The 17,522-nt window shown below is 41.6% G+C and overlaps 1 protein-coding gene across 1 annotated transcript; it reads right to left on the bottom strand.

Annotated features, from left to right (window-relative positions):
* Positions 1 to 3,587: 3,587 nt before the first annotated feature.
* On the bottom strand, positions 3,588 to 16,199 carry LOC111573917 (G protein-activated inward rectifier potassium channel 1-like). Its single transcript, XM_023278285.3, has 3 exons — positions 15,101 to 16,199; positions 4,760 to 4,976; positions 3,588 to 4,349 (listed from the first exon to the last, which is right to left on the bottom strand). The coding sequence occupies exons 1-3, from the start codon at positions 15,767 to 15,769 to the stop codon at positions 3,685 to 3,687; spliced, it is 1,551 nt and encodes a 516-aa protein (XP_023134053.1). The 5' UTR covers positions 15,770 to 16,199; the 3' UTR covers positions 3,588 to 3,684.
* Between the last annotated feature and the right edge of the window lie 1,323 nt (positions 16,200 to 17,522).

Raw genomic sequence — 17,522 nt, 5'->3', positions numbered from 1 at the left:
TCGGATATGTAATGTCTGGAAAATCATCTTCCTCCACAGCACTTTCGTCTCGATAGGCACAATTAAAGCACAGTGAGCTTTAATTCTGGTAAACACTGTGACTTATGTCAGCCTGAAGGCAACTGAAATGATTTGCTGAAGCTGGAGTCGGAGGAAAAGGTTAAGAGCTTCGATTTCAAGTAAACGAAGGAGGGAGTAAAGTCAGTAACCCTGCCAGCCAGAGGTTAGTTGCTACTGGAGTTTACTCTGAACTCCTGCCCTGCTACAATTTGTTACAAAACCGATTTACACTCACATTTAAGGCTTTAATATTTGATGAAAGTCGGTTCAACAATTGCAGCAGGTGACACATGAGCTACTGATGCTCTCTGCAGGCTGAAATATCCGTAGATGTTGAATTCAGTCAGCGAACACACGGAAAATATGATGCAGCATTTCCTACAAGGAAATCAGAAACAGTTGTGTTTTCAAAGAATTTATTGTTTAGCAGTTGCAATATGAAGTTTAATCTTACCTTTATATTGGCAATAATACACATATCCCCTGATGTCAGCATCCCTGCATTCCCAGATATTTGTTTTACATTTTAGTAACATCAGTTCGTGATGAAACAACGTCCAAAACTGATCTGTGTTTGCATTTTGTGTCCCATGCATGACGGGCCGATGCAAACGCTGCACCAAGAGGTAAAAAGAGTTCAAATCTGACAGTAGTAAACGTACAACTCAGATGAGCATTCAAATAAACAAATATTCACTACAAGTGATAAATAAATATAGTGTATAAACCTGATTAGGATTTTATAATTTAGTTGGGTTTTTTTTTGGTTGTTTTATTTTTACAATTCAGGTTGATTGACCGTGCACTAAACCCCGCCCCCCTGAGTTACTGTTGCTAGGCCTGTCAACCTTCCATTGTGGTACGTTCTATATGCAGTTGATAGTGACAGTGGTGGCAGCTTTACAGCCCAAAATTCTGGCTAATTTTCAAACTAGTGGGTCCTTGATTTCACAGAGAGGTAGACTTAAGCTGGTTTCTCAATTCTAGCTGCGTCGTTGGCCACATAATTAGGCTAATGTTAGTGAGTTGGCTTGAAACTCATTCTGTGGCTGACTTTTTATACTTCCAGCTTTTTTTAATGATCTCAAAAGAGGTTTTAAATATGGGCATGGTGACTACATATATGATATTATATGTATGGGATAGTAATGCTTTCCGTATCTGAGTGTCCACAAGAGTCTGTGATGTAAATTTCAATAATCTGCCTAAGACTGCATACATGGTCGGCTACACATGTGCCAAGAAAACGAATGGCGCTCAAAACAAATGCTCATTTCGAGGAGAGGTTGCATGTGGCCATCATCCACACCTTTATATTTCATCATTAAAGGAGTTGTAATCAAAGCCTCGTGCTGGAATTGGGATGTGCTTTGATTTGTAGCCACATGCTTTCCATTGACAGTGGCCAAACACAGTGGGAAGTTCCAGATCCTCCATAAATCCAGCGTTATGTCCGCCCACTGGGCTTGGCACACCTCAGGAATAATCACCGATACAGTGCTATAGCTCAGTCTGTACGTAGCTGCTGTATCCTCTAGAAAGTGTGAAGTAATGGGCTTCATCACACTGGGTTTATCTGCTGGTATCCAGTGTACTATAATCACATTGCTTGCTGTCATTTCTTTCCATTACCGTCCCAAGTTTTCCTTTCTAAGGAACATTACTTATAATTTGCCTCTTTTTCTACCTCATGGTAGATATTATATTAAATATAGTTTTCTCAAGTATTATTATCTTGTTATTCCTTGACTAAAACCAATTTGTTTCACACTTTTTTGACTTTTTAGTTATGCTTTTGATTCAGATTTATATGCCTTTCTGAAACATCCACAGGCACCCTGTTTGTTTGTCTGTGTTCTATAGGAAAATGTGACGTGTACCCATTGTAGTAGAAATAGAACCACATGTGCCTCCACTGCTTGTTTATAAAGTCAGCACAGAGATGTGGAAACCATGAACTGGGTTTTTCTTGTATGGCAGAGTGTGCTAAAGAAAGACGTTAGATGATACTATTACTTTGTTCCTACATAATACCCCATCCGTAATATTTTTATCTAGTACGTTAATCCTGGAGAAAGATTGTTGATAATTATACCATGTGTCAGATTTTATGTACTCAAGCATAAATGTGCACATAACATCAGAACAGCATGTGTGGATTGGTAAGGCCATTTTGTTTCCCATTTACTGAGCCAGTGCTTTGAATGAATTTGATTACTTTTAGTGCACACAGAATGGACAGGCAGCATATTGTGAAGAATTATTTGCTGAATTTGTCCAGAACTGTAGTGGATTAGAATCTCATACTCTGTCTTCACCATTATAAGAAGAATTACTTTTAGGATGCCTACTAGCCATTTTTCTGCTAAAACTATCTCAGGAAAAGGTGGCTGGCGTTGTCGGGGTGTATACTTCACCAACCCAAATACAGAACCAGACAGAGCTGCTAGTATTAGATATTCCGGATGAATAGATAGAACTGTGGATTGTACAGGGCTGCACAGTGGTGTAGTGGTTAGCACGTTGACCTTGCAGCGAGAAGATCCCTGGTTCGCGTCCCGGCTTTCCCGGGATCTTTCTGCATGGAGTTTGCATGTTCTCCCTGTGCATGCGTGGGTTTTCTCCGGGTACTCCGGCTTCCTCCCACAGTCCAAAAATATGCTGGTTAATTGATCATTCTAAATTGCCCGTAGGTGTGAATGTGAGAGTGATTGTTTGTCTCTGTATGTGGCCCTGTGACAGACTGGTGACCTGTCTAGGGTGTCCCCTGCCTTCACCTGAGTCAGCTGGGATAGACTCCAGCCCCCCCATGACCCTAGTGAGGATTAAGCGGTGTATAGATAATGGATGGATGGATGTGATTGTACAGAAACAGTGCAGTCCTAAATGGGGCTGTAAAACTAGTTTGTGATGTTGTCCTTTGTGTCAACCTGTGGAATGTGAGGCTCTTGCTGTTGGTAATTAGTTTGTTAGCTGCATCTGCTACCAATTGTGGCTTACATTCAAGCAGATGAACAAACTTCTCCATAATTTTCTTACATGTTTGATAATGTTTTTCATTTTGGAAAGCTAAAGAAAGTCACCACCTGGAACATTCTTCACTGCACTTCAGTGTGTGGACAAGTCCAAAGCTAGACAGGCTTGCCATGCATGGTTATCTTTGCTAAAGCGGGGACTGGACAATAACTGTTCTTGGAGGGAGTGGGGCGGTTTAGCAGACGGTCAGTGCAGGTCAGTCTTATTTATCACTGCCACTTTGGTGCTTGTTCAACTGAGAAACTTGTACAGTAGTTTGAGACAATTAGAAAGTCTTTGATGTGACTCTGGACAGAAATGAAAGAAACAAGGGCAGAAGTGTTAGAAGTCCGTGGGGGGGCACAGATGGTGATCTATCAAAACTGACTCACAGTATGAGCGGATGGATGGCTTATTGGTAGTTGTCCTTCTGTTTGTGGCAATGGACAACTTAGTAGAGAACCCATAAGTAAAAGTAAAATACTGGACAAAACCTGCAGAAAAAAAAAAACTTCTATCACAGTTGTCTTTATTTATATGCAATGCCCATCAAGCCTGATTCAGTTTTCAAAGTGTTTTCTGTCTTAAATGTGGCTTCGACTGCAGAAATCAGCGGTCTGCATTCATCCTGCGCAGCTTGGGAGGCAGGTTGTCCTCCGGCCGACTCCCTGCCGAGGGGATCTGAAATGTTGGAGCAGCGATGGTGCTAATGGCTGCTGGCTGTCTATGTTTTTCCAGCTCGCTTTCCTCTGCTTCTCCATCCAGGGACAACAGCTGCACCTGCTCCTCCGGCTGTCCATGCCTCACAGCTGGGATGGAGCTGGACCTCAGCCTCTGAATACTTAGAGGCAGGTCCCCCGTGCTGGAGGCTTTACCCCCAGGCAATGCTGGCCCTGTCTTCAGCCCCTTCCAGAGGAGCTCCTCCTTGGTGGAGCTCATGCGCTGGAGTTTGCTGGGCAGCCTGGAGGCTTGGTCCTCCACATGGTCTGCATAGTCGGCTGACAGGAGTCTTTCCCTGCGGCCTCCTCGGCCACCGTTGCCCAGCAGAGGCGAGGAAGGAGTGGGTGCAACAGGTAGAGGGTTGGGTGATGTCAATGAGGACTTCTCCTCTTGCTCTTTGACGCTGTGGGGAGGAGTAGGAACCTCAAAGGTGTTGTGGAACTGGGAGTAGTCGACTCGGAAGAAGCCCTCTTCCAGTGACATGACAGGGAGGAAACGATGACCCCACAAGACTTCATCCTCAGTGTAAGATGTTCTTGCTTGGCATGTCATACCTACGGTGGCCAGAAGAGATAAAGTATCGTTGGATTTCAAATGCAATCAAGAAAAAGATTTTTTTTTAAAAACTAAAATCACTGTAATGTTACAAAGAAAATTGTGGAAAGTGGATTATGAAATAAAGATGGACATAGAGCCAGACAGAAAGAAGGAATGAAAAGTGCTTCAGAGAAAAGGGAGACAGCGACATGAAAAAATACAACAGAGATGGATGCAGGCGTACGCTATTGAATAATTAAAGACCATGAAATTAAACTTTCTGTTAAATATTTTATTTCATATTACCGAGAAACGCTCTATGCCACAGGCTATATGATGATGAAACAAATGATTTGGGACAGGAACCCTTATCCAAAGTGATTCATAAAATAAATAAATAAATTCAGAAGTAAGAGTTTGCTCTAACCTGTGGTCTCCACGATGCCCTCCAGAATAACAACAATCTCGAACTGCTCGTTCATGAGCGAGCGCTGCGACAGATCGAAGAAGGGGCTGTTGGTGTTGATCTCGTGGCAGATGGTTAGAGGCGACACCAAGAAGAGCTGGTCCGCCCCCGTCCCAAAACCTACGTCCAGCTCACACTGATCCAGGGGCAGGAACTCTCCCTCTGGGGTCTGCCGGGACTGGAAGCAAAAATAATCAGAACAGATTGACACATTTGCCTATTTACATAGAAAAAGCAATTATTCTAGATAATCTTTTAACTGTTTCCTTCACAACAGGGTCAGTCTACAGGGTGGTGGAAGAAAGCAAGAATTATTTGAGTTTACTTCATCATGAAATGTACCCAGTATTTGACTTTGCAAACCTTTTTGGTAAATGTATGCAAAATCTTATGTTAAAGTTCTTAACTTGAATTTAAAGCTGTGCAATTGAAAAAAAAAATATATATATTTTTTTTAGGGTGCACAAATTCAGATTGAAAATCATAGTGATCAGAATTTAACTGCACCTAAGCAAATTTTTTATTTATTTATTTATTTATTTAATTGTTACAACTCTTATAGGAGACAAACTCACACACACAGATATAGAGAATTAGAAAAAAATAAAGAATTGCACCACTGACATGGGCAGCTGAGAAGAAAATTTAACCCTGCAAATAGAGATATCTGGGTAAACATGTATTTATGTTTACCCAGCTGCCTGGCCACCAGCCAGGCAGCTTATAGCAACAAAACTAGAAACTTTCTTTGTTCGGAGGCAACAAAATCTGCCAACTGGCATCTCTAAAGCCCAGTAATTACATGCTAATTCTTCTTGGTTTAAACCAAACAAAAACCAAAGTGTAAAAAAAATTGCTGCCAATTCACAGTTTTAAGACAATTTATGATTGGACTATTTCTTGGCTGGGACCAGTTGCCAGGCAACCAACAGAGACTCTAGGAAGTTTCTGGTCCCAGCTAGGGCAACCGTCTCCTTGCTCTGGCTTCATATTTACCAAGATGAGAGCAGTACCCGTCTTCTAATCTAACTCCGGCTAAGAAAGCAAATAAGGGCATTTCCCACGAATGTCAAACTTTTCCTTTAAGAGCACAGTCAGTATAGCTGGACAAACAGGGTCAACAAACCAGATGGACAAGATGGACAAGAGAGTGGAAGTAACCCCTCCAGAATTCAAGGTACTGCCTCATTCTTGTACAAAAAATGTAAATGCCTATATGCACATAGTTATTGGGTTTGAAGATCGTTTGGGTGGCTGATGATTAGTATTTGAGGCTCTTTTGATAGGCAGCCAGACTTTTTATTGTCCCTGCTGGACAGTACGTACCCCTTTGGTGGACAATTTTTCTCCAGCATCCCTTATAACTACTGTATGCGTGCATGGTATTCTATGAAATGGGATGATTGGGAGGAAGTTGAGGTGTTGAGGGAGTTGTTTTAGCGTTAAACAGCAGGTGGGCCAAGGCTTATAAAATAACAGTGATTGTAGCTTGGAGGTAATGCTTCCATCATCCCTATTTCTAGAGGAAGGGGATGATGATAAAGAACATTATCTCTGATCTCAGGCTCAGTCATACTGATGCTGCTGTGAAATGATGGCACTTGAATATGCACCTCTGACACAGCCGCTAATGCTAGTTTGTGTGACAGACCTACATGTTTTGTAAAGTGGGAAGGAGTAGCTGAATCCTCCTGATTATCTACGATGACAGTTTGTTGGATGGAATATTTATTTGTTTCAGAGTTGGCAGAGAAATGGATTGTTTTTTGACACATAAATACACAAAAAGGGATAGTTTGACACTGATGCACCCACAAGAGGCAATACCATTGCAAGATTTTGATGGTTAAGTTGAATATAAAGGTGTTCTATCACTTGCCCCACATCTCTGTCAGACAACATTGGTAATATTTATTTTTTAAGACACCTTGTACACTGTATCTGTATCTCCTCATTGCCAGCGCATTAGAGTGCAACTCTCTGCAGTGGCCTGGCCTTGAAGACAAGCGCCATTAGATTACGGAGAAGACACTAGTGCTGCTTACTCTTAATAAATCAAAGTACTCTTTTAGTTGTTAAAAAAGGAGGAAACTCAAGGAACTGGAGGAAAAGAAACTGATGCACAAAAGAAAACTTAATCCAGAAAGCCAAAGATGAAAACTGATAAAACTCAGCCTGAATAAAAACCAAAAAAAATCCTCAAATGAAATCCTTTATTACCTAAACTAAGTTATATTCCACTTCAAGAAGTTCTCCCTGTTGCCTAATGCTAACTTGCATGCAGAATCGTTTCCCTGGGCCTTTGAGTGAGAAGCTACTCGGTCCACAGATGGCAAACAGACTGTCATTTGTATTCACAGTGATGTTGAGGACAGAGGGGTGTGACATTTCACAGGAAGATGTCTGTGCCCACAGATCCCTGGCTCGCCTTCGTGAGGGAAAAGTGTCACCCATCATGCTGCATCAGTGATGGGTGCTCCCGCAATACGCAGACAGGCAGCCTATGTTCCATGTCCACTGAATTTAAATCACAAAAAGCAAGGAAGGTGGATGTTTTACATAACACTGTTTTGGACGCCCAAACAGAAAAAAAAAAAAAAAGAAGAGAAGAAAAGCTGCTAAAAAGCTGTCGGTTCCTTTTATCTGTCAGTCCACATGGTATGTTCTTGAAATCAGTAAAATGCTGTTTCTTCTCTTTGGTGTTTCTAAAAGGACAAGATGTAAAACCGTAACAGTCATAGTATGGGCTACCAACCACCAAAGGTGACTCTGGTAAAACATCTTGGGCTAAACTTTAGCTGCAACACAAAGTCATTCTCCAAAACGCTGAGTTGTTCAGTCACATACGAGCAGATATTCCGAGAAGTGTCCTGTTTTCCTTCCGTGATGCTTTCCAGAGTCAAGATCTGTGTGTCAAACCAATGTGAAGTGTTTTGGCTACTGATAAGCTTTAAATGCATAAATCTGTTTACTCCTACTGGACTTCCTGGATCATATTCCTTTGACCCCCTTTTCTGTCTGAATCCCAGATTATAGGATTACATTGTTTGACACTTTGGAAAACACTATTCACTTTCTTGATGAGATTTAAATGTTATATCGCTTTAAGTATAAAGCTACATTCATGCTGTCACCCATTAGTTTGTGGACTACTAGGTTTTATAATAGAAAAATATGACACAAATATGTTTAATGCTTTACTGATGTAACAGTGAACCCAGAGAGAAAACATGTGAGTAATAATATTCAATAAAATGGAAAAATGTCATGAAATAACAAACAAAAGAATGTAAAATGCTAACTTTAGACACATGATAGACCTCATACTGTGGCCACTTGCAACAGATAATATCAGATATGTTGCACATTTCAGCTACACTCAAGTTCAGACACAGTCATCCTCAAGATGTCACTTCCAGTTTGCAGTTCTTGGCGTGTGAGATGAGTAGCTGCCAGAATTTATCAGTATAGATCCCATCAGAGGGGATCTAACTTGCTCTAGTTATAAAAACTGCATTGGATCTCTAATCCGGTGAGCACAGGTGGGTGGTGTTTCATCTCCCAACTTAAGAAATAGCCATCTAGAAATCAGAGATGCAAAAGCAACATATTTAATGTATACTCTGAAATGTTAGCTTCCCCAGCAACCGCCCCAAATACAGCCGTCAGTGGCGACTGAATGATTGAAAGGGATCTCAAATACCTTCGAGAGAGTTCGAAGTACATCTCGACAGTACTTATAAAGTCAGTCCAAAAGTGTGGAGAACTTCCTGTTTGATTTTTGCACCCAGCACACATAGAGTTCACATCAGCTTCAATCAGATTTTTCTTCAGTATAGTGTAGGGTAGGGACGAACTGTAGGAATCCATGTCATGCACATATAGATGAGGAATGGACCCTGTTCAGAACTGAGTCAAATGTTTTCTTATCCAGTTGCAAATTTATATCCTCTTCCTGCAAGTCCTTCATTATTGATAAAGAGGGGCAATTCAGATGAAAAATGTCCTCATGTAACTGAGTCACTACACCCTTTCCAAGTGGATTTTTAGCCAGAAAATTATCTGACATGGTTTTATTTGGTGGAACATCTTGGTTTTTGGAAATCAGACATGATGAATGAGGGGTGGATCTGACACTAGAGCTTGAGGAGCCAATGCGCTGTCATACGGTAGCAACCTGTCATTTACAAGGCAGCTTTAAACCTACACAGCATTATTATCTGTTTTAATCATTAACATCATGCTGTATTCAAAAAGTCTTTAAATTAGCAATTGAGACCTTAAACTCATGAAACATTTAGTGAAGTGACAAATTAAGACGTCCAAAAACATTTCTCTATCTTCAGACAGAGTCAGGATAGCTGCTTCCAGACTTTTTGCTATGATAACAGGCGGCTGTTTCTAGTCTTATATTTAACAGTTAATCAATCTTCTGTTCTAATGTTAAACAAATAAGAATATTTCCTGAATTCTCCCCAAACTATTCCTTTAAATGTGTAATAAAGTCACTATTTTTATTGTGTCTTATGTGCATATGGGATTAGCATAGATTAGCATGTTGATGTTCCTTCAGGCACTTCAAATTTCTATTTGATATTTACCAGTACATTGTCTCTACTTAAATCGTAATTAATGAGCTTCCTGCCCCCATCTCTCAGCAGCTTCTCTTAGACCTAAAGGTGTGAAAAACAGGCAAAGCTTGTGATTTTAATACATTTGAATACAGGTATAATATGATGATGGTGGTATTACAATTAATTTTCCCATTGAAAATGAGAAATCTGATCTCTTCTCTCCTGGAAATGCTTCCTCCATCTCCGATAAAGAGGAGGAGCATATAAAATCACTTTAGAAAAGCCTGTCATATTTACAAGATGTATTAATTTATTTTTGTTCCCTCCAGTCACTGAAAAATAAATTGTAGGCTAAGTAAATTGTCTTTGACATAGTGCAGCCAGGTGTGCCAATTGTCAGCAAGGCTCACACAAGTCAATAAGATTGGATACCAATTTCCTGAGAAGTCACACATCTGAGACGTTCTAGTTATGAAAGTGAAGCTGCTGATTTTAAGATACTGTTCGCTGCTTCATTGACTAGCACCAAAGTGTAGCAAGAAAATTACACCTCTCGCAAGGAAACGGGAAACCTGCCTAACACTGAAAGGTTTTAACAAGGTGAAAGCCTTGTGTGTTCCCTCAGTTCAGCTAAACAGTCAGTGCCACAAGGGGGAAATTAATGGCCCTTAGAACAGGACCTAATATAGCAAGAGTGCTTAATTTACCACCTGAGATCCAGGTTGAGTGAAAGCAGACCCTTTCCCCGCTGACTCACTTCCTTCCTTCTCAGAGTGTGTGTGTGTGTGTGTGTGTGTGTGTGTGTGTGTGTGTGTGTGTGTGTGTGTGTGTGTGTGTGTGTGTGTGTGTGTGTGTGTGTGTGTGTGTGTGTGTGTGTGTGCGTGTGCGTGTGTGTGTGTGCGTGTGTGTGCGTGTGTGTGTGTGTGTGCGTGTGTGTCAGAAACCCAAACAGCGACAATGAAGAAGAATGTGTGCATGCATTTCTCTCTGTGTGTTTATGTCACGCAAATGTGTCGGTGTGCACATATGTCCGGCTCGAACCTTTGAGCTTTGGCATCAAACGTAACTTGCGCACACTTGTCACATCGGAGCTGCCATTTCCAATCTCCCCACAGTAGCATTAAAGCCAATTCAGCTGTCTCTCTTTCAGTCTCTTCTTTCTCCTGCTTTTTCTGCCCTTCCCTCGGAGTTGAGCAGTGGGAGATATGGCGAGTCATGTTGACATCTGTGCTGCATCCATGCCTGTCTATCTGCTGCGAGCTCTTATCATTTATCTCCTGCTGTAGACCGACCTACTGAGACGAGCTTCTGTTGACGCTGACGAGCACCGCCCAGCTGTCACTCTCTTCCCTCCGTATTTTTTGTTTGCCACACTGCTGCTGTTTACTGCTTCTGTGTCTGAGCAATTTATTTTTTTCATGCATGGATGAGCACGTTACCTCCATGCATAGTTGGCTAACCAGATGCAAACATATTTCTTTTTTTTTTTTTTTTTTAAAAACCATATTCCACTCATGCTGCAGGGGTCAGTGCACCTCTGCATTCTATTGATTTATTAATGGATGCTGCATTAATATTTATGGAAATTCAAGGACTTTTATCTCTTTAAGTTAATATGCATTATGGATATAGAGTGTGTCGTCCTGCCGGGGAACAGTTTTTCTGCTGATGATAAAATTTGCTGTGTGTGGGCGCAAGATTAGGATCTCATTACACGAAAAATAGCATCTAATGAAAAAAAAACTCACTCTCAAATGACGCGGTCGTCCTTGTTCATTGGACTTTGGCTAAATCGACGTCAATTTTTTACCAACAAGTGCCTTTAAACATTATTCAGTATTTCTCAGCAGGTACTTGAGACATTTTGCAATCCGGTGATTTATAGCGCTGTGAAGTGAGAGCAGCTATTTTGGGCGTCCTCGATTCTGGAAGTTGATTTTCCCATAAATAATCTGTAGTACAACTCCCAGCGTGTGTTTTGTGAAACACTGAATAACAAATGTTAATGATAAAGGTCAAAGCTTTGCAATGTGTGCCACCGAACATAGGAGAAAACGAATAACAATGCTGTTGAAATCAGTTAAGTTTTACATTATTAAAGGTTTATTTGTCTACAGATTTGCCACCAAGAATCTGAAATAAATAAAACTAGTGGCCATAACATAAACTTAAATGGCTGGTACATCATTGAGACAAGCAGAAATCTGAAAAAGGGTGAAAAATAAAAAAATAACACTAGAAATTGAAAATGCAGCCTTTTATAATCTCCTCCCGACACATGACTACAGACAAATGCTGTTGCTGTTGCTGCCCAATCCTAAAATAATAAGTTTTCTTGCCATTGAATCAGGCTTTCCTCTGTTTAAAGGGATGTACTTGTGCATCTGCATTTTCTTAAAAGACCTGGTTGACATCTCTAGTCATGCATTAGAGTTTCTGAAGCCTAGAAACAGCACTAGTTTCCTCTCAGAACACTTGAATTGCAACATCCTGAAAGATTATTATGGAGTTTTTGCCTAATGATGCCCCCAAAAAATATTGCTTACCCCAGCTTTAAGCCACACTTAGAAAATATCATGAAAGGACACATTTAAAGATTTGCAAACACCCTGCACTTCCTGTCACTTCACAGCTTTTCTGTGTTGTTTCAGTCCTTAAACCTTTAACTGATTAAAATAATGTAGGAAAACATTATTTCTATGCATACACACATATATCACAGGAAAATCCCACTAATTGGAGGCCAGCAGCAGTACCGAAACAGATGCTACAAGGTGATAGATTGATTACAAGCAGTCAAACGGTGTGCTGAGCACATTGTTTCATACTAAATATTTCAGAAAATGTTATTTTGGGGAACTTGAGCAGATCAAGGATGACTCTAGCATTAATAGCCAGAAGACACATGCAGGCAGTAAAAATATCCTATCACTGTTTCCTGCATCGTTATGTAAAATTTTGAGCAAAATAAAGTTGAAGAGTTCAAATCCTGCACCAAAATAGGTGTCACCATAATGTGCTTATGTGAGGTTCTTACTGCACAGATACCAACTTCACTTTTTACTGCAATCCGGAGTATCCAGGTCCCATTAGAATTTACAGCTCAGACCAATTCCCGACTCTCCCAGTAATTGACTGCTGCTGCCGTGTCACAGTGCGTTTACACAGCTCCATCATTAGGATTTATTGCAGCATGCCTCATTTCTCCAGTCAGCGTTGTGGGCAACCCGTCTGACAGTGACCTTGAGCTGTATGTTACCTGAACACAAGCCAGGGCATTGTTTCCACAGTGCAGGTGTAGTACTACGGGGTGATGTAGAGCCAATTTGCTCCACAATACGCCTCTGTGCAGTCTGACACCACAATGACGTAGCTTTATGGGCTCTAAAACAACAATGCAGCAGTCCTGCACACGGTTTTAAAAGCAGAGTTAATCCAGAATCCAAAGAAAACAGAAGCTTGATCTTAAAATGTTACAACTTCCTGCATCTGTTTCGAGATATTGTCCTCGAAGCTGCATAAACGATAAAAGCGAACTCAGAAAACACGTGGTTGTTGGCTGCCTGTCCTCTGGGCGTAACTGATAGCACTGATGCTTTTTAGCAGATGATTACGATGTCCTGGATGTCTGACCTTCCAACAACGTATAAATAGTTGTCTTGAACTGACAATTTACTGATCGTTTAAAAAATCATTATATACTGGCAATATTCCCAGATCAGTATCAGCACCTAAATCCAATTAGCTGATTTCTGGCAGAAAGCCAAGAACTGTTTAAATAAAATTACAGGATTATGGGTCAGAGCATCTCACACGACAAATGTTCTTAGTTGGTTTTGCAGTAATCGTGTTGCACAACTTCATTCCTTCAAGCTGAGAGGTAAAGGCAGTGCTGAGTTAGCTCTTTGTGCTGTGAAAACACCAGATCTCAACCTGCAATGGCTGTTATTGCAGCGTGTTCTGCTTTGAATGCTACAAATCAGAGCTGATTATGCGAGACATTTCAGCTCAAACTAGCCCTACTCTAGTATCATAAACCCACCATATTTTAGAGTGTTCCAACAGTTCCTCTTTAATAATAAACCTATAGAGGCTCCATGTGCCATTAAAGGAGGCACTTCTAGCTCTGTGTTATGTATAATATCGGCATGCTGGTTGTGGAGAAAAACCTGACAGAGGTCAAACCATTACAGTCTGCCCCAGGGGGGTTTATTACTGCTTTCATTCTGTTATTTCAAACAGAGCTGAATGCATTAGAGACAACTACTACAGAGCTGTCTGAGTTTAACTGCTGTCCTCTGTGGAAGGAGAAAAGTTGATGATAGTGCCTTTTTTTATGACTATTCCTCTGTGATGCTTTGTTGATGAAGTGCAATCAAGACGCCATATTTCTCTTTGCCTCGCTCAGCTGTTAATTAAGGAACAAAAGATAACATAATGAAATATAAAATCATCCTGAAGAGAGCAGCCATAATAAGTCATTTAATCGTGGCTTTTAATGTGTTGAGTGACTTTTATTTCTGTAATGGACAGCATTTCAGTTTTTCTTTCAACTGCGGTTTGAACATAAAACATTACTTTAAATGATATCATGTGCAACTTAAGGCATTAAGTGTAGCCACGTTGACGCACTAAGGATGATGGCTACATACTGGCGGCTCTACGTCGAGGTCCAGAAAGTAAACTGTCACTTGACATCATCACGCTACTCCACACAGATGACAAAACCACGGCTAACTCTGCCTGTCACAACAAAGCAGCGCTGCCCTTTAGACATCTAGGGTTTGAACTGACTGGTGAACAGTCCTGCATTGAACTAATGCAGGGCTCAAAGAAACAATGTCATGAATCGTGGAAATGAAAAACTCATAAATCCTGCAGAGAACAAATAAAATAATATTCAGAGGACTCGCATGACAAACACGTTCTCCTGACAAGGTGCAGCTTAGAAAATGCTGTTTGACACTGCAGTTTTACTTCATTTGCAAAGTTGCACGACACAGTTTCTCTTTTATCATAGCCGCCAGCAGCTGCCTCGGCTCTGCTTTCATCCTCGGGATGTTTTCAGCTCTGAAACCAGCATGTGCCCCATAAAAAGCAGCATCGCTGTCAGCTCTTGGTGCTTGAGATTAGTAGCATCTTTATCTTTAGTAAAGAGTGGCCTTGGGAATTCAACTCATTGTGGCCCACTAACTATAGGAATTGGCTCAATTGATCTTTTAATCAATAGGCATAGTTTCCCACTTAAACTGTCCCCCGGGGGCCCATTTATCTCATCCGTGGACAGTTGAAGCAGAGGGAGAACTTAGATATACAGCCCATTGACAGCCATTCTGCTGACTGAGGGGGTGCAGTTTGTGATGACCCTGAGTGTATCAGACTCAGCAGCTGAGAAATAAAGAAGGGAGGGCAGCACAAACACACAAGGTGAATCCAGCACTAAAAGTAGATGCTGCAGGGGGTAAAGTAAATGGTCACTCATTAAAATACACATTATGATGGAGTTGCTGAAAACCTCAGGGAATGCAGTCAATTCTGGAGATGAATGGAAACTGAATGCATGACTTGAAACGCACTCAGAAAACATAATGAGCAATTTCAGAGCAAATTAAGTGGCTGACAATTAGCCCTGATAATGACATTCCAAGAGTTGAAATGGCGCAGTGGCTCTTTTGGATAGCTTTCTTTTTGCGCTCAGCAGTTGGATCTGGTCTAACCTGTAGCCTACCTTGATGAGTTTGCACCTGATCTGCGCAGACACCATGTGGCTGTTGCGCAGGTTCCCCACTCGGAACATGAGGCACAACTTTCCGTCCCGCTGCGAAATGACCGCGTCCTGGCTGAACATGAGCGTCTCGGCGCGCTTCTTGGGCTGCGACATCTTGATGAACATGCAGCCGATGAGGAAGGCGTCCACGATGGAGCCCAGCAGCGACTGGAAGAGGAACAGGATGATGCCCTCCGGACACTTCTCCGTGATGTAGCGGTAGCCGTAGCCGATGGTCGCCTCCGTCTCGATGAAAAACAGGAACGCGGAGGGAAAGTTGTACACGTTGGCGACGCACGGGGTGTAGGACGAGTCGTGGCCGCCGTGGCTCAGGTCGCCGCGGATGTAGGCGATCACCCACCACATGGAAGCCATGACCAGCCACGCAACTGTGTAAGTGAGGATGAAGATGAGCAGGTTCCATCGCCACTTGAGGTCCACCAGCGTGGTGAACAGATCGGAGATGTACCTGCTCGTCTCCCCGCCAAGGTTACCGTGCTGGACGTTGCAGCGGCCGTTCTTCTCCACAAACCGCTGCCTCTTCCTCTTCACCGGCGCGGAAAAAGTCATGCTCCGGTTGGTGTTCACCACCTGGTAGTCCTCGCCAAATTTCCTCCGTAGTGCTGCCATACTGTGTCAAATCACTTACTCGCCACAGACGATCAATACTTGAGCAGAATCAGGCTCTTTGCGCAAGTTTGGTGCCCAAAACCACGCGACAACATTCAGCGCGCCACTCGCATCCTGTGAGATGGAGATGCTCCTCTCTCCTGTAAATTAAGTGAGCAGAGATTCTGCGCAATACATGATTCAGACCCGGTCCCTTTACGCACGGAGTCTCCGGCAAGTGCCAACTTTTTTTTGCAGGTCTCAAGCATGCAGGGGGGTAATATCCATAAAAAATAGCATTTCGAGCTGAATCTGTATTTGAAAAGCTGGATTCAAAGCCTGCGTCCTTGATAGATCCGCTGCTGTGTTCGATAAAGCGGAGTGTGAGGAGCAGGACGCAGGGCGCACTCCTGCCTGAGGGAACACGCTGTGATAGGAGTGACTTCAGAGGGAAGACTGTAGAGAAACTGCAGCACGGGGGGGCAAATTTCACTTCCAGGGGAGGGGTGGAGGAGCTGATGTGTGGGGAGGAATATTTCTGGGCTTTTACCCAATCAAGTGAATGCGTCTGCCAAAGAACACAGCAAAATACCTTTAAGTTTCTTATTTAGTTTATTTTTTCCTATGAATTTCTCATTATTTTTTTTCCTCATTACCCAATTATCAATCAGCCTATCCAGAGGGAAACATTTTACTATGAAACTAGGTTATTATTGGTACTTTTGGCTGCATATTGAAGGCTATTTAGTTCCCCCTAGTGCCACAGGAGTGGAAGTAAACCTGAGGCAGTGCAAATAACTGCATGTTAGGACTTTCAAACACACGAAGCTTGATACGTTCATAGGAATATAGTTCACTATATGATACCAACTGGTTATTAATTATTGATTGTCAAAGCTACAGCATGATTACAGTATTGAATCAGTGCTGTGGGGAGGTGATCTGATGTGATTTTTTTTTAGCAGATCAGATGTTTGATTGTACGTCCATGAAAGCTGATAATAGCACTTTAGTTTCAAGAAGAATGTCAAGTGGGAATTCTTCATTCTTGTTAATTTATCATCTTTCACTCCTCAAACAGCTAACCTACCTCGCTGTTTTAATTAGCACACAATAAAGCAGTGTGAGGCTGACGGAGAAATAAAGCCATCAGGAGATGAAGCACTTCATCTTAAAATTGGCTTCTTAAACAGTTTTACTGGTTAATGTTTTATATTTGGACATAATAGAAGAGATTATTGCATGAAGACAGGGAATTATCACCTTATTACAATTTTTTTTTTTAACAAAAGATTGCCCCTCTTCATTCTTGCTCTGTAATACACACATATCTACGAATCCACTTTCAGACATCACTTTCAGTCTTGACCCCAGTCATTCCATGTCCACAAAGAGCAAGAAGAGCCAGTGTCCACACAAAAAAGGTAAAATTTATTCCAAGGCCAACTGTATTTTATTGCATTAGATGCAAGTATGAACTCAGTGTATATTCAATAAAGAGTAAAACAGCAAATGACTCTTCAGGTACTGACTTCTTTAACCTTCACACAGTTAAGGGTGCATAAAGTGGCTTTTCATTTCCATGAGAAAACCCTATGATTTGTTTGATACAGACACACACAAAACAAGTATGCATCCAGGAACATATTCAAACAGCATGGAGGGATTTGGAGAGTCACCTCAAAGGGAACAAATTAACTCATTTCAACACGTAGCTGTTAAATCACCTTCAATATACTGAAAACAGACAGTTACAATTAAAAACACCCATTAT

This window comes from Amphiprion ocellaris, chromosome 18, assembly GCF_022539595.1.
Source record: "Amphiprion ocellaris isolate individual 3 ecotype Okinawa chromosome 18, ASM2253959v1, whole genome shotgun sequence".
Taxonomy (NCBI): Eukaryota; Metazoa; Chordata; class Actinopteri; family Pomacentridae; genus Amphiprion; species Amphiprion ocellaris.
This window is presented reverse-complemented; position numbering and strand designations above follow the sequence as displayed.